The sequence below is a fragment of the Barbus barbus genome (genome assembly GCF_936440315.1).
Source record: "Barbus barbus genome assembly, chromosome: 2".
Classification (NCBI taxonomy): Eukaryota; Metazoa; Chordata; class Actinopteri; order Cypriniformes; family Cyprinidae; genus Barbus; species Barbus barbus.
Genome location: NC_136730.1, coordinates 35,528,370 through 35,554,548, shown reverse-complemented (window position 1 = coordinate 35,554,548; position 26,179 = coordinate 35,528,370). Strand labels below are relative to the sequence as shown.

Sequence of the window (26,179 nt, the reverse complement as noted above, 5' to 3'; positions counted from 1 at the left end):
TGTTTTTTATGTATGATATTACAGCAGTGGTATGGTATCATACTTTAATGAACACAACTGAGCAGAACAGAACAGAACACTGAATCAGTTAGGCATCAAGAATCAGCATATGAAACTCAACAATGGTTACAATAAACAAAAGTAAATGTTATGCTGAAATGCATGTTGGGTATAAACATAGTACAAAACTCATTCATGACTCCCAGCATGCATTGCAGTTGATCTGTTTATCTGAATTAGTTTGATGAGTCACTTTTCAAAAAAGTAATCTACTCCATTTTAATTTGAAAACATCTCTTTCTTTATTAATGTGTAAGTGTTTATATTGAAACACTATTGTGAGCACTGAAAGAGAATTAACTTAATGAATAGCAAGAGTCAAGAGCCCAACTAAAGTAAACACTGATTAAAATAATGTGGTTTGTTGAAATTTAAAAAAGAAAATTCTACATTAATTGCGGGTGCAAACGTGATATTAATTCAAAGCCATTAACAATGACAAATCAACTATTTTTAACATTGATTCAATGGTTTTCACCTGCTCTCTTGCTAAGTTACTCCCCAACAATGGACCACATAACTCATCCCAACTGAAAGAGAATCCCCTATTTTTTCTGCCTTTGAGGTAATGGGCTTTTGAAAGGTAAAAGTCTCAGAGAGCTTCGAAAAAAAAAAAAAAAAATATGCTGCTTGACAGGATAAACAACTCTTAATCTCAAGGGATTATCCAGGGTTACCATTTCAGTATGAGTTAAAAATTAGATGGCATCAGGACTCTACGTAAAGCTGCATGGCTCTGCAGATTATGGGTTGCACTTTGCACAGAGCCTATATTGATTTTATAGCCTTTATGGCTCTTTGTACAAGACATATCCACAATATCAACCCACAAAAAAACGGGGGGATAATAAAAAGTCTTTGGTAAAGACTTGTGAAAAATATCCCCAACCGCATCAAATTGTTTCAGATTTCTCTCGGAAGGGATATCACAAAAGATCTGTTGCAGCCAAAACCTAGGCTCAGCAAGAAACTGTGAAGACAGAAGCTGGAGCACAATTGCCTTACAGTTTCCTCTTTGACTATTTTCTGCACATATGGTATCGGCTTCAGTGGCATACTCTAAACACTAACAGCTGGGCAGTGCTCGTGTGGCAGACCCTACTACCCTGTTCCCCTAATTCCCCTGTGTGCTGTCGCTAATGTACAGGCAAATACATTAGTATCTGTCTCTGAGGCATTGGCTCCCCAACCCCCTTCTTCTTGTGATGCAGGGGCTGTCTGGGTAAATGCAGAGGAGCCTAACCATATATATATATATATATATATATATATATATATATATATATATATATATATATACTGTTATAAATTGCTGTAGATTTAGCAGCACAGTACTGTAAAAACCTACAGTACAATACCACATTTATGCAATACAGTAAAATACTGTAATTTATATTGCATTCTGGGTCATTTTGACTTGGCGGGAATATTTTACAGTATATTTTAGTGTTGCTGTAACCTTTCTGTAGCCTGACTGTAATAAACAGGGCAATAATACAGGACTGCTGTAAATAGCGTGCCACCTGATGTCACATCACAGACAACACAGCTGCTGCTGACCGGAGAGAGACGCAGAACGGAGGATTTATGCAAGTTCGGTAAGTTAATTTGATTATCATGTTTTTATGATATAGTTTACATGGTTTTTAGTGTGGAATGAAACCGCGAGTTCAGCCGCGAAGGTTATAATCTCCTCCCTAAAAGATGTAGTCGAAACTCTGTGAGTTAATTTAAGCACTCTTTCGCCCGCTGCTCTCCTGACATTTTCACATCTAGTGAATTAGATTATGGTTTATTTTGACCAAAACTAGAGTTGATGCTTATTGGAATTGTGGAAAGACAAACCCAGACCATTTTGGTGCTGTCAGTGACAAACCGGAGCACTTTTTAATACATACCTGTACATACATTTTTTTGCGGTGCGCAAAAAAGAAAAAAAAGATTTGCAGACCGCTTCACGGTTGTGGTTAATACTGGACAAAGTCACTTACTCACATGTAAGTAACCACGTGAGCCGCGCGCGCATGGAGACGCCCAACATAAACAAAGAGTCAGGAGTGAAGAGTTAATCGCGGCTATACTGTTAGTTTCTGGAAGAAGACGCGCTGAGTAAAGGCTGGATTTCCCTCAAAATAAGAGCAAGAGTTCATCCAGAAGAGAAGATCAATCTGATGAGAATGCTTCTTTTTTGCATTAGTTAGCATGTTATTGTGACAAACTTGAACACGTTTAGTTGGGTTTTTCCCAAACGGCAACATGATGAATGCTACGCATTTAAGAATGTTTAGAAGAATGTTTAATGTTCACAAATAGATTTAATAGCATGCTAAACAATAACAATTAGTTTCTCAGATATAAAATATCCTTTTTTATAGTACAAAGTACATCCTTTTGTAGAACAAAGCATACGTGAGTCTATGGCTACAGAATCATAACAGCTACTATAAAATCATACATATCAAACTATATGACTACAAAATCATAGTTGTTTTTTCCCAAACTGTAATTCCAGACTACAATGTTTGAATATGATGGGCAATTCATTGTATTTAAATTTCTTTCGACGTGATGTTTTCATGCTCTATATAAAACAATAAAAGTAATATGAGAGTACACTGTAACATGATGAATGCTACGAGTCTAAGTATGTTTAGAACATGTTTATGATTAATAATCTTCATCTCCTTGCACTGGCTACCAGAGGCAGCTCGCATCCAGTTCAAGACACTGATGCTTGCGTACAGAACTACCACAGGCTCAGCACCCTCCTACTTCCACTCACTATTACGAACCTACATCCCCTCCAGAAGTTTGAGATCTGCTAGTGAGCGACACCTTGTGGTACCATCACAGAGAGGCTCAAAATCAAAGCAACAACTGAAAACTCATCTCTTTCGGCAGTACTTGACTTCATCCTAAACTCAAAAAAAAAAAAACTCTTTCCCTCTATCTTTCTCTCCGCTTACTAGATTGTACTTATTTGAACAATGACTGAGACTTGGTGTTACGAGCACTTCCTCTGTCTGATTGCCTCTTCAAGATTAATCGCTTTTTGTATTCCCCAATTGTAAGTCGCTTTGGATAAAAGCGTCTGCCAAATGACTAAATGTAAATGTGAATGTAAATGTAATAGCCTACTCTGTTCAAAAATAGATTTAAATAACGTACTAAACAATAATAATTTGTTTCTCAGAAAAATATCCTTTTTTATAGTACAAAGTACATTATTTTGTAGAACAAAGCATACTTGAGTCTTTGGCTACAGAATCATCAAACATCTCAAAACATCTCAAGGGCCCCAAACTCACCTCAGACCCCAGAGGGTTAACAAAAGGCAGACACAGTCCAGAAACAGAAACAGATCAGACAGGATCTGAAAAACAACTTAAACAAAAAGAGGGATGTGACACAATTCCGGCGACCTAGTGCTTGCATCAGTCCACATATCAACAACTAATAATCAGCCCAGAGAGGCGTGGGGAAGGAGTGTAAATAGCCATCAGAATAGGCAGCAGCTGTGTGTGTGTGAGTAGGTGCACAGGTGTGTGGAGTTAAGGTAAAGGAGTCTGGGAGGATGGGTGATGGCGACCTCTGGTGGTGAGAGGGAGAAACACAGAGCCCGGACCCCTGACAGAACCCCTCCTCTAAGGAACGGCTTCCAGTTGTTCCACCTAAAACACACAAAGGTTCAGGAGGGAGGTTGAAAAGAGGTTGACCGGGGGGGGCAGGCCCGTGTAGCGGAAGAAGGTCTGGAGACAGAAGTAGACGAGGGTGCCAGGATGGTACCGGCAGAGCAAGAGGCGAGGACAGATAGGGTGGGTTAATCCAGGGAGTGTCGGGGCAGGGCAAAGTTCAAGAGCTGGTGCTGCCGCCTCTGGGAAATAGTGAGCGGACACCGCCGCCTTGGGAAAACCGCGAGCAGACATCGCCGCCTCTGGAGCTTTGTGAGCGGACACCGCCGCCTCGGGAGGAAAGTGAGCAGGCACCGCCACCTTGGAAGGAGCGTGAGGGGACATTGCTGCTTGGGGAAAACCTAAAGCGAGCTCTGCCACCTCGGGAAGGCCTGAAGCGAGCTTGAAAATATGTTCCAAACACATAAATATCCATCACGCATATAGTTTGTGCGTCGATCTAATGCATTCTGTTCGCCTTAAAACGATACATTCAGTCAAAAACCTGACCAAAAGACAGACAGACAGACAAAACCTCAACGATAGCTGAGATGGATCGGGAGGGAGGTCAAAATTATTATTATTCTTCGGCACAATAACATACCGGGTCCGAGAAATCTGATACCCTTACTGCAGATTTTCTCGATATTCTTTATTCTAGTTGTAATTTTCCTCTTATTCGATCATAAACCTGCAAGAGTTAAAGAAAATTCCTTAATTTATAACATTTTTACATTCTCTAAGTAAAAAAATCAAATCAGGTGTTTTACGTTCAGATTTGTCTGATCGTTTTCCGATAATGCATTATTCTGTAATTAGGGTTAACAGGGTTAAATTCTCAAAAGTGTAGTGCCTAGTAGACCAGGACAAACACGCAAATTAATTTCAAGACAGCACATTCCTTAGCAGGAGTTAACTTCCACTCCCAGCATCTGCATTTGACTGGCTGGCCGATTTCCTGCCCTAAATCTCCTCATCTCAGGAGACCTCTAAAACCAGGATAAATTTGAGGGAGCATCTGGATGTATTCCAGAACAGGACTTTACTGTGGCTTTCTTATCACTTAAACATAATTCAACCAGAAACAGGACAAAGACCTCTGGATCTGGACACGACCTCCTGACTGCTTAACATGTAATTCAATGATTGTATCAACCAGGAGAGACGGTTTTACAACTAACGTCCAAGCAAAGAATAACACCAGATCTCCATGAGAATGACATTCCCGCGACCTCCCGTTTCTCCCCAGCAGAGAAACGCGCCTTTTCTTCTTATTGGCAGAACAAAGAAGATCGGACCTTTATGGGTGTTCCAAAAGACATAATAATTGATGCTGCTACCTATAGATATATAGATATAGATATATAGATATATATTGATTGATTGATTGATTGAGGTTGTGTGTTTATTTTGTCTTTCATATGCTTGGTGTGATTATTTAGAAGGTAGCATGTTAATCGATGCATTAACCCATGTAGTATATAAAATTAAGGTATGTACTTTGTGTATACTAAATACCTGTTGTTTGATTTTGAATGAAAGCTAGTTGCGTCAGCAATAATTTGGTGTGGATGAAAGTTGACTTTTTTCATCATAATGTATGATTAAAACACTTATAGGGATTTGCTAGGGCATATTCTTCATTTACTCACAGAAAACTGAGCCGTGCGGGGTGGGGCTCCACCCTACAGAAACACTTGTGATTGGATCAAACAGCAAAAGGGGCGGACTGAAATCAGCCCGTTAAAGACAGACGCCCAGCTTTGCTTAGTGCTTGCTGCTTGCTCGCGCGCTGTTTGAAACTTCCGCTCCTCATCTGATCGCGCTGTTGAGCGCTCTCAGCCATACACCATCTGGCGAGGATCCACACATGCCTTCGAAGTTCTGACCAAAGAAACTTTAACACCTGAAGCCGAAAGAACTCTAAACAGACTTCCTAAGAGCATCATCACGTCACAGAGAAGCCAACCAATCACAAGAGGGCATCCCCAGTGACATCACGCAACAGCGATTTCAGCAGCCAATCCGCACCCGGGGTTCCCTCAACCAGGAAAAGAACGAAACAACTCAACTCAGAGCAATAATCACATAATTCTTCATAATTCTGCTGGAAACTGTTTGCATTCATCTTTAAGAGTAAAGATAGTAAAGTTCCTTGCTTGTGACTCCCTCAGGTTGAAGTTAGAGCATTCTTGGAAACGAGCATTAGAACCTTAAACACTCTTCAAATCAAAACAATTCATTGCCTGCAGTGTGTGTGTTTGTTTGTGTGTGTACGTATTTTATAGTACGTATTAGTGGTGTTGTAGAGTAGCAAATAAACTTTGATTTATTAAGAAATCTTTGTCTGGTGCTATGTGATTTTCAAGTCTTAAACTATTTGCCAAAGATCGCGTTACCTATGCTAAAATTTACCTATGCTAAAATTACCTATGCTAAAACATTGCCTAATCAATTCGGTATTACTGTGGCCACAAGAATAATCTGAATTGTTAAAACATACTGGTTGTAATGCTTGCTGGACAAGTCGTTAATGAGGTATCGTTAATAAGGTATAAGTTGGATGTTTTGATTACTATCCATTAATCATACGAATATGAAATCGATTTCCAGAAACTAAAATTAAATTAATAGTTCTAAAATTACTACAAAAGAAATACAACAACAATTAAATTATATTTCTTTTAGGACATATTTCTGGTCTGTCTACGATGTGTGCATTCACAAGATAAACCGAGCGTGAAAAGCGGGTGTTTGTGTCTTTGTTTCCTACAAACAACTCTTTCACTTCAAACTTTTCTAACTATTACGCTTGAAGCAACGCATTTCACAGTACATACACAGATACACGTTTCTTTTGCATATGTCTCTCAACAATAGTTAGGTAAATGACATACAGTTGATACGTTATTTTAAGCGAAACGTGGGATGATTTGTCTTTTGTTTTTTTTTGTCCACACCGATGCTTTGATACCCACGTTTTAGACGTCCGTCTTTTAAGTCTGACCCAGATGTCTCAATATTTTGCTCTTCTTTTTATGAAAACGTGCGGTAAGCAGTTTTTGTCCTCATCTGCAGTATACCGACGCATTTTAACACGTCATAAATTCCAATAGTTAGTTAGTAATCAGAGCTGCATTCTAATTTATATTTAACATTTTTCATCTACCTACATGTTTAACGGTGCTACTGTTCTAGGTCTCCTCACGTCGTTGCGAGATATAAACCGCAAAGTTTTTCAGTGTTAAGCTTTGAAACCAGAATGATTTTTAAGTTTCCATGACTTTGTGCGCTCTTTCTGTCTGAATTTGTTTACCACAGTTTCACCATCCTTATCTTATTTTCCCCCACCTAATTGTGATTGTTAGGCCTTACGCTTGCTAGTTTTTGCCGTTCATAGAAGTCGATATTTCTGCAAATTTGTTTGATTCAATAAAATATTGCGTCTTCATTCGAGACATTTGTTACATTATTGTATCAGAGATAAGATACAAGATCGTTTCTTATTAAATATCATTAAATTGATAACAGACAAACAAAAAACTTATCTTGGTCGTGACCAATGTTTATGACTTGCTGGCGACAACCCACCCTGTACGCCACGCAACAGGTTGAGGGCAGTTCCGAAATCTAAAACCGACGATGACTGGCCTGATAGAGTCAGTTACGTTGCTACCAGGTTTGAAAGTGCAAACGGCGGAGCTACGGTCTTGTCAATCAAAACGTTATATACATGGATCGACAGAATCAGCTTCAAGAATCCAATTCGTCTGAGCCTGACGTGCTCTGCAATTTTTCTACTGATAACGCTTCGGTGGATCTGAACCATAAACCGGAAATTGAAACTGAATGTGAAATTCCGCAGGACTGCCATGGATTAAAACAGTCAATCAAGATTCTAGGAAATGGCGACAATGCTCTGTATCGGTTAGGGGACAAAACGTATCTCTTGGAAAGAATCGAATTCTGAAAAAGTCGTCTGACGCTGCGCAAAAGCTAATGGATCGTGACTGGAGTTCTGGCGATGTTGCAGATGAGCGACTGGAGCGCAACAGCGGTACAGGAAAAACGTGTTTTGTAAACGACGTCATAGACCCCGCGTTTAAACTACATTACAGAGGACAAATGAACGGTCTGATGAGTAAGATCATAGCAACGGCGTGCGATCCAAATCACAATTGTACGGGAGATACCGAACGCGAAACAAACCTCAAGAACGAAATGAAAATTGTAAGAAGCTTAAAATATCCATGGCCTGATTTGACTAGCATGTTTCTCACCATCAAAGAGTCGGTCTGTGTAACAACGAGAAAAATTCTGGATGCGATGTCTGAGATGGACATTAACGAGGCTCTCTGTCTGTGTACATCTGTAACAGATCAGTGTCTTGTAGAGATACCTGGTGTGATTCTAAAAGTTTTTAAGATGATCTGTTTTGATCAATTAACTTTTTACCTAACATTCTAACAAAGTTCATGATGCCAGATCCCCTCAAAAACTCATTAGATTGCAAATGAGTCGCATCCCCAGAAACATCTTTAGATGTTTTACAACGGACCTCTTGATCTGATACGGACAGTTCAGTAATCATACGGAGAGATGCACAGCGGCCGTTTTCGTTTCACACCGTTGCGTGAGACAAAATATTTACATTTCGTAAGATGTTGTAAAACTTTTTGGTGTCTAATTACGGCTGAAAATCCAAAGACCCCTGCCAAAACATTTGCTTTCATTCCAGTTTGTACACACACTAGTTTTAAGATTGGAAAAAAAATCAAAGAGTAAATAAAGGTATTAAGTGTGAATAACTAAACTAAAATAAAACAACATTTTCCTGTGGGTTAGAGGCGAATGTTTAGAAAACTTGTGTAACCAAATTTTTAAAGCGAAAAAAGTCTGGGTTATACAGCACGGCAGAAGTCTTAAGCTTGACAAAAATCAAAGGGTAAATAAAGGAATTATGGCACTTAAAATAAGACAGAACAAACATTGTTTTTTAAAATTGTAATGTTACAAGATTTTAACAAGTATCTTGTACTCTGCTATTTTTTATTTCACACCACGGTAAGATAAGTCAACTCTATTTTCTTTAACTTTGTATCTGTAATAAACTTGAACCTGTTATAAACTCAAAAGTGCAACAGATTTTGGCATACACTAAACTAACGAGTCAGATGTATTTTGCACTCACCTATTCTTCTTTTTATTTAACTTTGTCAAACTATCTAGTTTTAAATTGCTATGATAGAAAAACTACCGTATCTAATGCTTTTTATTTGTTTTGCTTTTTAACTTTTCCTAAAATTGTTTTAACAACACTAGATTGTCTTGACTTGTAGGGAAAAACAGTCATTGCACGTTTTACGTGTATGTTTGATGTTTTGTTTTTGTTTTTTCTTTATGTATGTGAAAACACTTTAATAAAAACTCCCCTTTATACCATTTAACACAATTTCACCATTTAAAGTTTAAAGCACATAACAGTTTCAACGGGCCACACAAAAACACATTGTCATAAATTCCTTAAGTTCACCGGGGTGGATAACCAGATGGCCACTTAGACGGGTTTGGGGTGTACAAACAGGTGTCCGAACAGGTGTCCAGTTGTACAACCTCTGCTGGGCCTTTCTGACAATGGAGTCTATGTGAGTATCCCACTTCAGGTCCTGGGAGATGGTGGTGCCCAGGAATCTGAATGACTCCACTGCACCACACAGTGCTGTTCATGATGGTGAGTGGGGGGAGAGATGGGGGTGTTTCTCCTGAAGTCCACTATCATCTCCACAGTTTTGAGCGTGTTAAGCTCCAGGTTGTTAAGACTGCACCAGACAGCCAGCTCCTTAACCTCCTGTCTGTAAGCAGACTCGTCACTGTCCTGGATGAGGCCGATCAGTGTGGTGTCGTCTGCAAACTTCAGGAGCTTGACAGAGGGGTCTTTAGAGGTGCAGTCGTTGGTGTAGAGGGAGAAGAGCAGTGGGGAGAGAACGCAGCCCTGAGGAGCTGGATGTGAATTTACCAAGCTTTACTAACCTGCTGTCTGTCTGTCAGGAAGCTGTTGATCCACTGACAGACGGAGGTGGGGACGGAGAGCTGGGTTAGTTTATTTTGAAGGGTTTCCGTGATGATGGTGTTAAAAGCGGAGCTGAAGTCCACAAACAGGATCCTCACATAAGTCCCTGGTCTGTCCAGATGCTGCAGGATGAAGTGCAGTCCCATGTTGAATGCATCATCCACAGACCTGTTTGCTCTGTAGGCAAACTGCAGGGGGTCCAGTAAGGGTCCAGTGATGTCCTTCAGATAAGCCAAAACCAGTCTTTCAAATGATTTCATGGCTACAGACGTTAGGGCCACAGGCCTGTGGTCATTAAGTCCAGTAATTTTGGGTTTCTTTGGGACGGGGATGACGGTGGACCGTTTGAAGCATGAGGGGACTTCACACAGCTCCAGTGATCTGTTGAAGATCTGTGTGAAGATGGGAGCCAGCTGATCAGCACAGATTTTTAGGCAGGCTGGTGACACACCGTCTGGGCCTGGTGGTTTCCTTCTTTTGTTCTTCCTGAAGACCTGGCACACATCTTCTTCGCTGATTTGAATTGTAGGTGTGGGGGAGAGAGGGGTTGCTGGAGGTGTGAATGGTTGTGTGGAGAGGTGTTCAGGGCAGGTGTGGGGTGATCTTTCAAAACGACAATAGAACTAGTTCAAGTCATCTGCCAAGTGTTGATTCTCCAGAGTGCTGGGGGATGGTGTCTTGTAACTGGTGATATCCTTCATTCCTATCCACATTGAAGCAGGATCACTGGAAGATAATTTTTTCCTTAGCTTGTCAGAACAATTCCTCTTTGCCACTCTGGTCTCCTTTTCCAGTGTGTATTTGGCCTGTTTGTACAAGACTTTATCCCCCTTTCTGTAAGCATCTTCTTTGGCCTAACGGAGCTGTCTGAGTTTTGCAGTGAACCATGGTTTGTCATTGTTGTAGATTATATGAGTCCTGTTAGGAATGCACATATCCTCACAGAAACTGATATAAGATCATGTTACAGTCTCTGTAAGCTCGTCCAGATCATTTGCAGCAGCTTCAAAAACAGTCCAATCAGTGAGATCGAAACAGGCTTGTAGATGTAGGCTTGTAGGCTTGTTTCGTTAGTCCATCTTTTAACAGATCTTAATACAGGCTTTGCAGATTTAAGTTTCTGCCTGTAGGACGGTATAAGATGAACCAAACAGTGATCAGAGAGTCCTAAAGCTGCTCGTGGAACCGAGTGATATGCGTCCTTTATCGCTGTGTAACAGTGATCCAATATATTACTGTCTCTGGTGGGACATGTGATGTGCTGTCTGTATTTTGGCAGTTCACGAGAGAGATTCGCTTTATTAAAGTCCCCGAGAATGATAAAAACAGAGTCTGGGTGTTGTTGTTCTGTGTCTGTGATCAGATCAGCGAGTTTCTGTAAAGCTGTGCTCACGTGCGCTTGCGGTGGAATGTAGACACTCATGAGAATGAACGAGCAGAACTCCCGCGGCGAGTAGAACGGCTTGCAGTTAATGAAGAGCGTTTCTAGATCTGAACAGCACATCTTCTTTAACACAGTTACATCAGTACACCACCTCTCATTGATGTAAAAGCACGTTCCGCTGCCACGCGATTTCCCCGTTGATTCCGTTCTGATTCTCTGATCAGCTGGTAATTAGGCACGCTGTCCGGTATGTCGCCATTCAATCAAAATCCGGTAAAAGATTTTGTGGTGTGTTCTGCCGAATGTTCAGCAGGTCATCCCTGGTAAAACTGATCGTATTTGAAAAACAAAAAAACAGGAAAAACAAACAAAAAAAGTACAAACACTGAAGAGCAACGCACAATAGCTGCCATCATCGGCGCCATCTTGGCCATTTCTATATTTATAATACATAAGAATACCCTTATAAAGGCATTGTAATGAATGCATAATTCATAATAAAAAAACTTATAATATGTCATATCATCTTATGAATATTCATAAGAACAGTATTTACTTATTTGTGGTTATAGCTTTTAAGAGTATGATGATTTATAACACAGTGAACATGTCGCATCCACTCATAGTTATAATGTATTATAAGTGTCATATCTTGCCATCTTTCTTGCTACTTTACTTAAAGCAATAAATATTTTTTTTTTATCAAACAGCCATAAGATCAGATACCAGATCAGATGCTTTGAACAATTTTTACTGTAATATCAGTTTGATAGTTCTGATGGTATCCTTTAGACAGCTGTTAAGTAACTCTGTAACTACATGTCAACTAGCAGCCATTAGAGTATTAGTAGTATGTCTGCTAACTATATGCTAACACTTTATTTTGATGGTTCCCCAAAAGACAAACTGACTACAAGTAACTTTGCAAGTACATCAACATTCTACCTACACTAACCTTAACTTAAGCCTACTAGTACTCTAATGAGGGTCAGTTGACATGTAGTTGCAAAATTGCTTCTAGTCAATAAACTAAGGGGACCATCAAAATAAAACGTAACCTAACATATAAACATAGCATTTTTTTCAGTTGAAATGATTAACTAGCTCACATCAACATTAATATTAGCCTCACAGGGAACACCCAAATAACACTCCACACCTAGCCACTTACAAGATTTAGTAAGATACTGTGCAAATAAGCATTATAATGTATTATAATTGTTGTTTTTATGATATTATAATTTTTTTTTTATAATGCATTATGCACTCATTATAATGTATTATAAATATGGGCTTCATAGAAAGTGTTACCGACATTTAATCTGTCAATTATAATTGTGACGATGTGACATTCGACAAATCAGATGATGTTCTGTTTGGATGAAAGGCTCCGGCTTCCTCTTATTCTAACGACGTCAGTGTCAATGCTCAGTCAGCCTTGGGGTGTCTGTCAAGAATTGTTCCTGTATATCCTCTTGTCCTGGCATTCCTTATTCTCCAGCTGTGTTTCATTTTGTACCTGTGTTTGTTTTATTTTGCATTTGGATCCACCTCATCTTGCCTTTATTCAGTCTAGCATTACAGAACGACTGACCAGTTATGAATCCAGCAATAAGGTGGATCCGCCTGCATCACTGGATCAGCCCATTTGAGACTGGCTCTGAGTCTGAAGGACATACCACTAAGATGCAGCTAGCATCTCTGTGGTGGTACCAAGTCTAAGGAGAGTTCTCAGAGCTACTCTCACTGTCAGTTGTCTCCCTGTTATGGCGATGGCCATTTTATGTGTTTGGGCTTTACACTGCTCTCCAGCCCATGAGCATGCTAGAGCCTGTTTCAGCCCATGAGTCCACTCCAGAACCTGTTCCAGCCCATGAGTCCACTCCAGAGCCTGCTAATGCTGAAAAGCTCAGGCACCAGCCTGTGAGTTCGCTGCCTGTCCTGTCTCAACCGCAAAAGTCATCCAAGGAGGCCATTTCTGAACCCTTTAGTCTGTCAGGTTTGATACACTCCTTGAGGCCAGTGTTAACCGCTCTGTGCTTTATGTTCCAGTTCTGTCAGATGTGCCCTGGGGGTCTTCGGCTCCACTGTGGCTATCATCAGCTCTGCCTTCTCCATTTCAATGGTCCTCAGCTAAACCTTGGTGGTCTTTGGCCCTGTCTGCTCTGCTGTGGTCATCTGCAAAGTTGTGGTGGTCTTCCGTCCCATCTGCTCAGCTGTGGTGTTCATCTGCTCCACCGTGGGGATCTTTGGTCCCATCTGCTCTGCTGGGGTTGTCTTAACCTGTTAACCTTTGCCAGAGCGATGGCGCACTGAACGCTCTTTGTTTGCATGTGTCATTGTTTTCTAATAGAATAAATGAAACGGGACAAAGTTAATCTTGACAAACTATATATCATTCTGAAGGTCTAAGCCTCAAGCATCGACGACAGATCGCTGTTTTTCGATGGAAAGCTTATAAGGAATGTATTTGCTACATTTGTGTAAGCAGTACACATCAAAACATGCAGAATAAAAAAGCAGTACGTACCATTATCATTGTAATAACGAGCCACAAATCCCAATTTAGTTAGAGAGGTAAGGGTCCACAGAACAACATCCCATAGAGCACTTTTAGTCCAACTAAACAATAACGTTGTAATAAGGATGACTATTCCTTTGTTTACATTTTATTTCTTCGGGAGAGTTATTGTTTGCGTCCGTTATGGAATAAATTACGCTCAAAAACAGCGTCTTGGTGGTAAAAAAAACAACACGGTGTTGTAGCATACAGTTTTACAAACAGAATGAGACCGTCCACGGAAAAAAAAGTCTCAGATAAGCGGAATATAGTTTATTTGAATTTGGCGCTCTGTCCTGAGTGACGCTGTAAGGGAACTGTTGTGTGTGTGTCATGTGTTCCTGCCTTTTGTGCCCATATTTGGTTTGTTTCCTGTCATGTCATTAGTAGTTCATTCTGTTCAGCTGTGTTTGTCTCATTATCTATGATTTGCGTGTGTATTTATAGTTCTGTCTGTTCAGTTTCGTGTGGTCTGGTCTACTCGTTACTTCCCGGTGTTCTTGTTGATGTCTGTGTCTTGCCCTGCCTTGTCTTGCCCTGCCTTGATGTCAGTAAAGTGTGTTATTTGAGTTTATATCCTCGTCTGCGTGTTCCTGGTTCCTCCCTCGTGTGTGCACCGTGACAGACGCATGCTGTGACTCATTTTTTATGTGTGTGTGTGTATTGTGTGGGGATTGTGGCCGTATCTGCATGATTATCATCTGTATGGACGCACATCAGAGTGTTTATTACCGACGCTATGATGGCTATCATTGTGATTTAATGATCAGCTATTATTGATTATATGGCCCATCTCTTTGATTATCATCTGTATGGATGCACATCAGCGTGTGATTACTGACTATATGACCATGTCTGCCAATATCACTTCATGTCTGGCAATCAGAATATATACTTCAGTATACATACTATATACAAAGCAATTTTTTTCTATTTTTTTTCCTTTTTTATTACTCAAATAATTATTTTTGTATTTTTTAGTGCTCAAATAAATCACTTATCACTAGAAGTCCCAGAGAGCAGCCATTTGGCTTTTCTACCTATAAAACCCGCAGGACAGCCGATGGGCTGGAAGGCTTTAGGCTAATATCCTTAATCAGCTGTGAACAGTTGCTTTTGTTATGTAAACAATGTGGGGCCATGCTGAGCCACTTCAAGGAAACTTGTGTTTCACAGCCATCTTAGGGAGAAATCAACACACGTTTTTTTTTCCTTTGTTGCTGAGATTTATTGATAAAAACAGTACAAAATAAAATAAAAAAGAAACCAACCATTTGTACACATATTTACAAATAATATTAAAAAGTGAGTGAGTACATTCCAGCAATCACTCACAATCCTGGCACTGCCATGGTATCTCCCGTCTGCATTTACCACATGTGTATCTGTAGCAGTGAACACATCGCACAGTGGCATGATTGTTCTTGCATTGGTGTTTGACCTGACACATGGCTCTTTTTCCAGGGCTAGGTGTGGAGGGTTGTGTCCGAAGCAATTGTTCTTTTCTTGCCTTCTTCGCACACATATGAGAGTTAGCCAACTCTCTTGCAAGCTCCACCAGGAAGTCCACCCGTCTTTCCTGCCTTCCGGTGCATGCTTGATACAGCACATGTGCATTCAGTGCTGCCATGTCAATCATGTTATAGAACACGGCAACTGGCCAGCGCCGTGTCCCTGTGCGGACAGTGTACTCCCGCACCATCTGGTCCATCACATCCACGCCGCACTTTGTGGTGTTGTAAAGGGTGACAGTGTTTGGCTTCCTTTTGGTGGTATTATCAGTCTGAATCACGCTGTGCATGCTGCTAAGAATGTAGACGGTCGTCTTCCGTTTGGGCGCATACGCCGTCAGCGTAGCAGCAGTGGTTGAAAACACCTAATAAATAAGATAAATTGTTATTTTCATAGCACTTTTACACACAATGACACAATGACACTTGGCGGTGTTGATTCTAAAAATTAGAAACACATAAACATAGAACCACAAAAGACCTGCAACATACCTGAGTGGTGAATTCATTGCGATCTGTGTGTCTAGCGGATTGAGGGATTTCCCGGCGAATCTTGTTGACTGTGCCGAGGATGGTGGTTTTCCGGCTAAGAAGTGTATGCGCAAGTGATAGCGATGTGAAGAAATTGTCCGTGGTAACATTTCTGCCCTTGTCTAGGAATGGTTCCATCAGCCTCATCACTACATTTTCAGACAGTCTCTCTCCACTGGGACGACTAGGGTCCTTGCCAAGATATGGGAGGACATTACAAATGTACTTGGATTTTAGGTCGCAAGCCACCCAAAACTTGTCAGGTTTAGTTGCAATATACTGCAGGAAACAGCAGCGAGTCTTTGACGGGAAAAGCTGTTCATCAACGGTGATATGTAGACCAGGGTTGTAGGATGTGATGCAATTGGTGACAAATGATCCCCACACACTGGAAATTGCAGCAAACTTATCAGTGAGTCTTCTCTGCATTTTCTTTTCTTGGAGAGGAGGTTCGTACACCACAGAATTCTTGAGTTGAAATCAAGTTCTCTGCTTTTAGCAGCCCTCCCTCCCCCACACATACAAACAAGCCACCAGCAACCATTCACACACACACCCCCAACCCCCCTGCAGATTGCTCAGGTAATGACCACATTTACACATGAATTGATGCTAATGATAGCCAAAAGACTAGCCAGTTAGCATCCACTTAGCAAAAAGAGGGTTACAAATTTCTGGGACTTCTAGTGTTATATGATGTCTAAAATTCTGTCTATTATTTTATAATTGAAAAACTATGCAGGAATATGTATAATGACTAAAATAGTTTGTATAGTTCTGCAATACATTTGGTGGTTATTTTTCCTCAAACGGGGGGGTGGGAGGACTATAAATAGTTTCAGAAAAAATATTGCAGGAATCTAATTTTTCATGGTATCTTCTTCAAATTTGAAATATAAACTCATGAGACACGTGGCTTTCAATCCATTACTTTTCTGGATTGCTCCAGGACTTATTTCATGTATTTGTATATGAAATAAAAAAACATTCAGTGTGGAAAAATATTTTTCAAGGCACGTCAGTGTCTATAACTTTTTATCTTTTTGAGCATTATCAACTCTGCATGATGGATAGTAAAGCATACAGTGGCTTCTTTCCAAAGATACCTAATTTGTTTGTGTAGCACACTTTGTCAGGAACTGTTACCGTTTTAATTTAGGTAGGTTATTTTCACCTGTGAGGCCCAAAATGGGGGCCAAAGGTTAACAGGTTAATGCACATTCACTTTTAGTCTAGGACTACAGTAACAGCATGTTCACACAGCGCACTGTCAGTCAATAAATGGGAAAAAAGTATCTGCCGTTACTTTTTGAAAAAGTAACTCAGATATTTTCTTGTAATTTAAAAAGTAATGCGTTACTTAAAGTAATATTACGTAACTCGCGTTACTTGTAATGCGTTACCCCCAACACTGCTTAACAGTATCAAATTGTAGGATAGAGTGTCAGTAATGTATAATAATAAGATTAAACACTCAATTTCAGTTAAAGGCATTTCATTATTGAATTCAGTGATGTCATTGTCTTGCTCAGTTTAGTTTAAATAGTATCTGTGAAATCAAATTGACGATAATTGCTAGAAATCAACTGAGCAAGCCAGAGGCGACAGTGGCAAGGAACCAACTTTACACTTGTCACTTGTCAGTTTAAAGCATTTGATCCGTGAACAATGTTTACGTTAGTTTTTGGATTTAATACTGAAAACAGAAACATGAGAGATGGCACCTTTTTTCATTTAAAAAAAAAATAAAAATTTAAATAATGTGGATTTTTAATGGAAATTTAATGTTTTCAACATTAGATCCAAACCGGCATTTAAATTCAATAATTTCTTGTCTTGTTTCTGCTACACACCATGGTTCATCTTTCACCATCTGTGCCTGTCTTGTAGGTTTCGGGACACTGAACAAATTAGCCCTGATGCAACCTTCTCAGAAGTATTTTTGTGAGCTGAGGTTAGGTATTAAAACAAGTCTCTTGTTCTGATGACATCCATCAAATTAATCCGTCTTATTGGTTTTGGTCGAATCATTGCTGTTTGGACTAGTTATGGCCAGGTTTTCTGTTCACATTAAACTTTTCTAAAGGACAATACACTTTAAATTCCAAATCCAGGCCCAGCATCCTAATACTCAGCAAATAATATTCATATGATATTGTGCATTACCAAAGTTCGTCTCAAAATATTTTCAGGTATTTCCAGAGAATCAATCATACACACATTACAATAGTCTGTTCCCCACAATCCAACAATGAACACAAATAAATAACTGCAGGATTGAGATTATGTAACAATACATGAGTCATAACACATTCAATGTTGTAGTCAGGGCCATACACACGTATACGTCATATGTTTACCTTCTGCTCAGTTTACATATTATAACATCTAAGGATATTTGCGTATACCATCAGTATACCCTTCTGTTTTTTTGTCTGTAATCTACTGTCATTTTAGCTTCCCATTTAACTGTGTCCCATGCTGCTGTTTGAAACTTATGATTCTCTTTTTTATTTTTTTTATTGGTGTATCACTACTTTTATTCTACCTTTTCCCACCCATCATCGACTGAGTGTGCATGTCCACTGCAGCAAGAGAACTAAGACACAGGCTGTAAGGAAATATGGCAGCAAGTAGAGACACTCTCACAATGAGCATCGGCAAGTAAAATGAATAAAAGAACATTTAACAACAAGTTAAATAACTGAAAAATCACACCCAAGGTGTGATTGACATTGTTTCATGACATGAAACCAGAATTATCCCAAGAATTATCCATACATATGGAAACCTGTTTGCACCAAGACTGCACACTTTGTGATAAATTGTCATATTGCAAGACAATTATTAAACTTAAGTACATCAGAACACAGGGTCCAACTGCTTTGCTGCCTTAAACGTCACATATTTTACACCTTTCAGGAGTTTTATTTTAGGTGTTTATGTCCTTAAGAATATATATTTGAGGTATAAGTACCAAAACATCTCAATATATTTGTACAGCTCCTCTCTCAGGAGCTCTGGTAAGAACAGGTCGAACAGTCGATTTTGGCCTGTCTAATTAATATTCATTAGTCTCTCTTCTGATTGGCCTGTTGTTTTCTGAGTGACGCATGGCCAGGCCAACCACAGGTAGACCTTTTAGGGCCAATGTCACAATTACGTCACTGTTCTAGCTGGAGGCAAAACAAAGAGAAACTGGAGGCGGCCCATTCAAAACAGTGCAGATTCGACCACATAAGGAGCTTAAAATATCATCTTGTTGTGATGTTGGGTGCCAGAATCAACGTAATACAGCCTCAAAATTTGATCACATACCTGCTGCCACTGCCAGACAAAAAACCAACGACAGCTGTGGTTAAATGCGATAAAACGAGCAGACTGGACACAAATTATCACCAAAAATGCTTGCATTTGCTTCGCACTCTTCTTATCAGAAAGGGTTCAATAAAGTATTGTCTTTTGTTGTTATGGGTGCGTCTAAAGATTTCTTGCATCTCACGACTATGTTGTGTATGAAATAATGTCTGTGTGCATGCGTGTAAAACAACAAACTGATGATTTATATATATAATCATTTGTAATTGTATATTGTTGTGATTAATTGTGGCTGGAATAATAATGTAGCTGTAAAAATAGTTGCCTGCTGAAACTGAAATGTATATAGCCTACATCTTCATCATGACTAGATAGACACGGTGAGTTTGTCTTTACTATACACATTACTACACATGTAATCCACCTCATAGTAACAATCCTGTCAGATCGTCCATCCTTGGAGTGAGCGTGTAACATTACAGGTCAGCCGATCTGGTTTTGTCCGTAAAAGTCAAAAAGGTTAACATGTTTCCTCGTCTTTGTTGTTGCTCAGCAATGGCATGAACAAGGTGTTGTCTGGGGGTTTGGCAAAAGGAGGTTGGGACGGTGGTCGGTGCTCGGGGTGCTGACTGAGTAGATCGGAAGTCACATTTTTACAGAAGTCACAACGGCTCGTGAAAAATCACAGCTACTTTATGCAGGCTGTGTGCATTTTACTGAGGATTGACTCTTTTGAAACTTATATGGTAGATACAAAGCCCCTAGATCTCTGTTATCATGAAAAAAGTCTGGAAATTTCAGTTTTGACAATATGGGACCTTTAATAAACTCCTGTTTATGCAGTTTCCTTATTAGAGCCAACCAAGCTGCTGGATGTTTTGTGATTCAGTACGACTGAGGGGGCGTTTTCTCGTGGGAAAGTGACATCAGTGCATACCCTCTATACTAGAACAACATGCCAACACTCATGCTCATTATAATGCCAATGTTTTGTTCCCTATTTTATTTGTCGTGTGTCTTTTTTTGTTAACACTACTCATTGTGGCCTGCAAGAAAATGAACAAATGCCCCAGCATACTAAGAAAAGTTCATTCATAGATCTTTTAGATTTTATCCAACACAGCTTTTGAAAGTGATGTCTTCCAATCACATAACTCATATTGTGATGTTCAGTAGTTACAATACAATTAGCAGCAGAGCACAGATCACAGACTTGACTCGGTTCAGTCAAACCAGTTGTCTAATTATTCATATATGAGAATCATCCGTTAGATCATAACTGGCTCATTATCTAGAATCCACAGATATGACCTTTTAATGTTACAACTTTCCTTTGTAAAACCTAGCACCCAGTACCCACCAGCCCCCTAAACTAGGACAGATGACCTGTTGTGTGAATGACCAGGTCAGGGGAATCCCTGTTTGAAGAGACATTGGTCAGGGTAGAGAAAGAGGTGGGAATATGTCTGCTGGAAGACAGAGGAGTCTTTGTGATTCAGAACACTGTGGATTCATATCCACAAGGGTCTCTCATACACAGAGACAACCACAACTGTAGTAGACAGTACAGCTGTCTATATGTGTCTGTAAATATGACTGCTTATTCATAAAGATACTGCTGTGCAAGGCAGATGCCTAAGTTAATGTATTCAGCTATTGTTAAGACCTACACTAATTGTGAAGGTCACATCTGACGGGCCACATCTGTTGTGGGTGAAGTTACCACTATATGCATCCTAAAGCAATGTCTCTTGCCTCAACCCCATTTCCAGTTCCAGTTATCTATGGAAAGAGGCCAAGAGCTGGACAACAGAGCATCAGAATGGCTCCCTGATAGTCCTTGTGTTCCCCTTTATAATAACTGACATTCTTCCGCTTGTACTCTCACTTAGTCTCTCACTCACTCTGCTGTATTTTTTTGTTTGTTTGTTTTGTTTTGGCCGCTTGCAAGGCATATCATCTCCAGATTCTTCATCATTTCTTGTTTTCTGTCCTAAAGATCACTTTAAAGAAATGATCTCTATAAAATATTCTCTTTCATGATTTTCTATTCTAGAAAGTATGAAGCCCATCAAAAATGTGATTGTATGGAAAAAAGTGGTTTGATTTAATAGTTTTATTTATGCGTGGGTTACCGTAAATAAATCTGGCTAAAATGTTCTAGTATTTATAGCCTAATGTATAAGTGCACAAATTAATTGTATTTACCAGGCCACATGACTCCAGAAAGCAAAGTAAAGTAGTGGGGGTGGGGTTCATGTCCCTAACCCCCATCTTACACCCAAAGTATTTACCAACACAAGTTCTAGTGTCTGTCAAATGCAGACAATTGGCTTTACAGTCTAACTGGGTATCTGCATGGCGTCATGTAGCATGTAATAATTACACAGTCCACCTTTCGGGGCTGGCTGGCATATAGGCTTTTTAAGATGCGTATATCGATATCTTTTCAAAAATCATTTATATCAATATACAATACTGTGATTCTTTTATTTATTTAAATGTTTGTTCTTCTTTAAAAAGTAACTGTTGTTTTAGAATGTAATGTTTATATTTTAACACTTTGTTGGCTATAATGTAGGCTATAGCTTAACCTACAAAAATACTATGGCTATATTTGTTATATCCTTCAGTTTGCACATTGTCAGCCCTGAGACAAATATACAAGTCAGGTCATTTGTCTATCCAGGGCAGATTTTGAATCCTGGTGCTCCAACTGTCCAGGTTTTATGATCAACACACCATGTTTTTTCACGTTTTTCTATTGGCATTTGTGATAAAAGTTTTTGAAATTATAGCTAACCCTATAAAAAATGAGTGTTTCCCTTCCCACAGATCTATGTAATGACTGGATTGCTCATTGTTTTCTCTTGCTGCATTGTGGATTGCTATATAATGACTGGATTGCTCATTCCCTACCGGCAGAGGACATCATGGACTGACAGCCAAAATCGTGACCTAAAATCACCCGATATGAAGCGAATCAGTCACACAGGATTAGATTTTAGGATATGTGTATGTAAATTACTTGCTACTTAAGATGTTATTTGTAATGTTTATGGTCTGTTCAGGCAGGATAAGCAATATATATATATATATATATATATATATATATATATATATATATATAGCTTATCCTGCCTATAATATATACTAGTGCTGTCAATCGATTAAAAAAATTTATTGCGTTTAATCGCAAATTTAAAATACTAGGATTTACCTGTAAATATGCTGAAATAAAGGAATACATGACAAACTAGTTTAAGGAAACAGAACCTTTCACACCTCCGCAAGGTATGAGACATAATCCTTATTATTCTTTTGTTTTAATTCAGCCATTATCAGCCTTTATACTGGCAATATAATGTTTACCAAGCCACATCGCTTCAATCCCAGTACACATTTACCCAACTATTATCAAAAGTATTTCTAAATAAATATAACAAAGCATTTTCTTGCGACCTTACATTAAGTATTATGATAAAATGCATGAAGAAGAATTGGACCTGTTCTGCAGGTGCATTAGAGAAAACATTAGCATCATGTTACATAAGACAATTTATGAGATTAATAGTACACTTTTACTCTGAACTCACTTTAAACCACCATCGAGTGTTGGTAATAACTTTCTTTTGCGATCACATGTGTATATACACTTTGGGTGGCTGCGGTACATTATAAAAGTAGCCAAAAAAAAAAACGCAACCCACGGTTCTGTAATTTTTCCTGCGACTGTATTTTCAAAATAGCCCAATTGTGCGGGAAAACCGCAACACTGGTTCACTGTACCCTTATCGCATATGAGTATACATATCTCTCGCGCACTGTTGCTCTCTCTCTCTCGGACACACTCGCTCTTTCTCTCCGTGTTCGCTTTGCTTTCATCTAGCCCTGCGCCTCATAGTCACACAATCCCTGCGTCCCAGTGTGCATACTATCCACCCTATCTGCCCTAAATAGTATTGAAAATTACTAATATCTCACAGAATTTAGGATGGATAGTGTGCACATTGGGGGCAATGATTACCTTCCGCGCTGCGATGACTGCAAGAAGTTGGGGTCAAACCTTATCAAACGAATAATTTGAGTTAAAAAAATATTAACGCGGTAATTGTTTTAGATTAATCGCATGCGTTAACGCGTTAACGTTGACAGCCCTAACACTATATTGTGTTACAATTTCAGGTTTTAGTAATTTCCATGAGTACAAATCTTAATGTTTAAGTATATAATGATATTCTAGGGAATTGTGTGCTTCTAATTTTATTGCAACAGTTTGGACAGGGCCCATTTCTATTCTAACATGACAATGCCTCTGTGTATAAAGCAAGGTACAAGAAGAAATTATGGATTCAGTCAGTGTGGAAGAAATTGACAGTTCTGCATAAAGCAAAGTCCTAATCTCAGCTGAACACCTCTGGTGTGACTTTAAATGCAGACCTTGAGCCGAAAACTCATCACCAAACACCAATGATTTGTACATACACTATATGGACAAAAGTATTGGGACACCCCCTTCTTTAGAACAGAAGAAGGTACTTCCAAAATTGTGGCAACAAAGATGGAAGCATAATTCACGTATTTAAAAACTGCATTTCCATCTCTGTTGCAACAGTTTTGAAGTTGTCTAAAATTACTGTACCCATATACAAGTCATTGGTGTTGGAAACCAGACACCCATCAAGCAAAAATTTGAAAAGTGCTATTGATGGAGACTGTGGCTTATTATAGTTGTATACTTGCAGTAACTCCTTTCTACTAAATATTACATCCCTCCAAATTTCCTCTCAAAAGGTTGTGTGTAATAGACTATTGATCATTGTTGACGTTGCCACTTTTTCAGCACTAATGATTACCTTTACTTTATTATTATGGAGGGGTGATCAGCTTAGTACCATGATTTGACTCTGGCTTGCCTATTCGAGTTAATTTGACTGAATATGTTGTAATGCATTTTAACCCATTTGACTAGGCAAACTAGTCATAAAAATTGTCTTTTGTGAAAATTTTGCACACATTAGAAGTCATATCATCTGTGTGCTTGTCTTCTGTTCATGTCCTATAAGCGCACTTTATTTGCTCTGCTACACTGACTCTTAACACTTTCAGTCAGTGTTAGTTCAGCCTGACTTTGGATTATTGAACCTCAGCTACAAGTATTTATTTTTTTTTCCATCTCCTGGTTGAATTAAGCATTTTCAGTGTTTCAGCCCAAAGACATTCACTCAGCTTTGAAACTGACATATCATTCATTTTATAAACTGTTTGCACTACAAAAAACAAATTGCCATTCTGTAAATCTCAAGTAACTAAGACAACAAATTACCGGTAATTGAGAAAAAAATCAAGCATTTGAGTTAGAGGATAAATTACTATTTAGTTGTCATTTGTCATGCAGCAAAATTTAAAAGTAGACTATAATACACCTTCCACTTATGTTTTGTATGCCTTAACAAAAACAAAGAAACAAAAATGAGTGTTGTAAAAAGCACTATTAAGGGAGATAATAACAGGGCACTAGATCATGTAATACAGCAGCTTTTGTCCCGCTGAGTGCCCCAAAATGACATACTCCAGAATCTGAATATTAAATTCACATTATCACTTGCCAAATTCATGATGACATCTCTTCTTATCTAGGCCTATCAACCAGACTCATTTCAATCCTGTCTTCTGCATTCTGGTGGACATTGCATACCATCAATAACCCCTTCATAAACAGCAACTTAAATTTTAGTATGGCAAGCATTTACTGCCCAAAATTAACTAATATTTTATGTAACTTTTTTGTTTTAAATGTATTACTATTAAACTGATTTTTGATCACTACTAGGAAATCATATAGTGACCATTACTTTTTTTTTGAAGTATCCATTAGATAATTTCCAGTGGCACGGTTTTTTAACTCCAGTACTGGGTAACCAGAATGTTTTAGATGTCTCGCTAATTAAAACACCTAATTTAAAGCATTGCTTTTTTAGTGTGTTGAATAGGTAGACATCTAAAACATACTGGGAGGTAGGATCCAAGGACTAGAGATGAGAAACACTGGTTTATAGCATAGTATAGTTTATAGTATGTATTCCAGTTCTTCTTCTTCCAGTAGTTCTTATTTGTTAGAAAATAATACTTGAGTATTCATTTATTTATTACATTTTGTACCTTTTTTACTTGTCATATATAACAGTTAGTCAGAATGGTTAGTTTAATCGAAATATTACTAATAAGATTAACAATATAAATAGATATAATTGTACTGCATGTTCTTCAACAATTCAAAAAAATATATATATATATAAACTAAAATAAATAAAAATACTAGTCTAAAAATTGGGTACTAGTGTCTTTTGAGTACTAGGAAAACTGGAATCCTAGTTAATAAGAAATACTAGTAGGCTATATAAGAAATAAATATAGATATCAAATGAATGACAATGAAATTCCACCAGTGAAAACCAACAATATACACACACACACACATATACACACATATACATATATATAAAGGCAGTACCTGGTGGGCAGTTGCATTCAGGTGGTGAGACTTGACGGGCAGTCCTTATTCTAACCAAGTGTTCATAAGAACGCTGTCAGAATCAATAGATAAAAGAAACAAGTAAATGCTTAGCCCTAAATGTAGATGACATGACGGTGCATTGGCCACTGTCATACAGGTGTGTGGAGTATTTTGTTTTTGTAAGAAAATATGACAGTGATGTTAACTTCACTCATTGTCTTGAGTTGAAGCTGTGGATGGAATGCTCACCTGTGACAGCAGCTCATCCACTCGCTCCTGGATCATTGAATTAAATTGATCCATGGAGATCCCATGAAACGGGTTTAAGACCCCCGCGCCACATCCAATCTCCAGATCCACGATTTTGTCCTTCATATCACTGGTCTGAACACTCAGTAAAAAGCAAAAGGCGAAGGACACAAGAGAAAACACAAACTGCATCACATCCACTGTAGCTCCGAGACAGTGCCGTCGCTTGCCATGATCGGTTTCGTTCTCCATTTTCGCCGCGTTTCGGGAATCCTTATTTGCTCCTAAAACCCTCATGACTCACTCTC

At 38.9% G+C, this 26,179-nt stretch overlaps 1 protein-coding gene across 1 annotated transcript in view; it reads right to left on the bottom strand.

Annotated features, from left to right (window-relative positions):
- Positions 1-25,916, bottom strand: part of col25a1 (collagen type XXV alpha 1 chain) — a gene marked incomplete at its 3' end in the record, with an annotated part of 457,976 nt that extends 432,060 nt beyond the window's left edge. Inside the window, exons 1-2 of the mRNA XM_079435639.1 lie at positions 25,872-25,916; positions 25,620-25,692 (exon numbers count right to left, since the gene is read on the bottom strand). Of these exons, the coding sequence (XP_079291765.1) occupies positions 25,620-25,692; positions 25,872-25,907 (109 nt within the window). The 5' untranslated portion in view covers positions 25,908-25,916. The remainder of the gene's footprint in view (positions 1-25,619; positions 25,693-25,871) is intronic.
- Between the last annotated feature and the right edge of the window lie 263 nt (positions 25,917-26,179).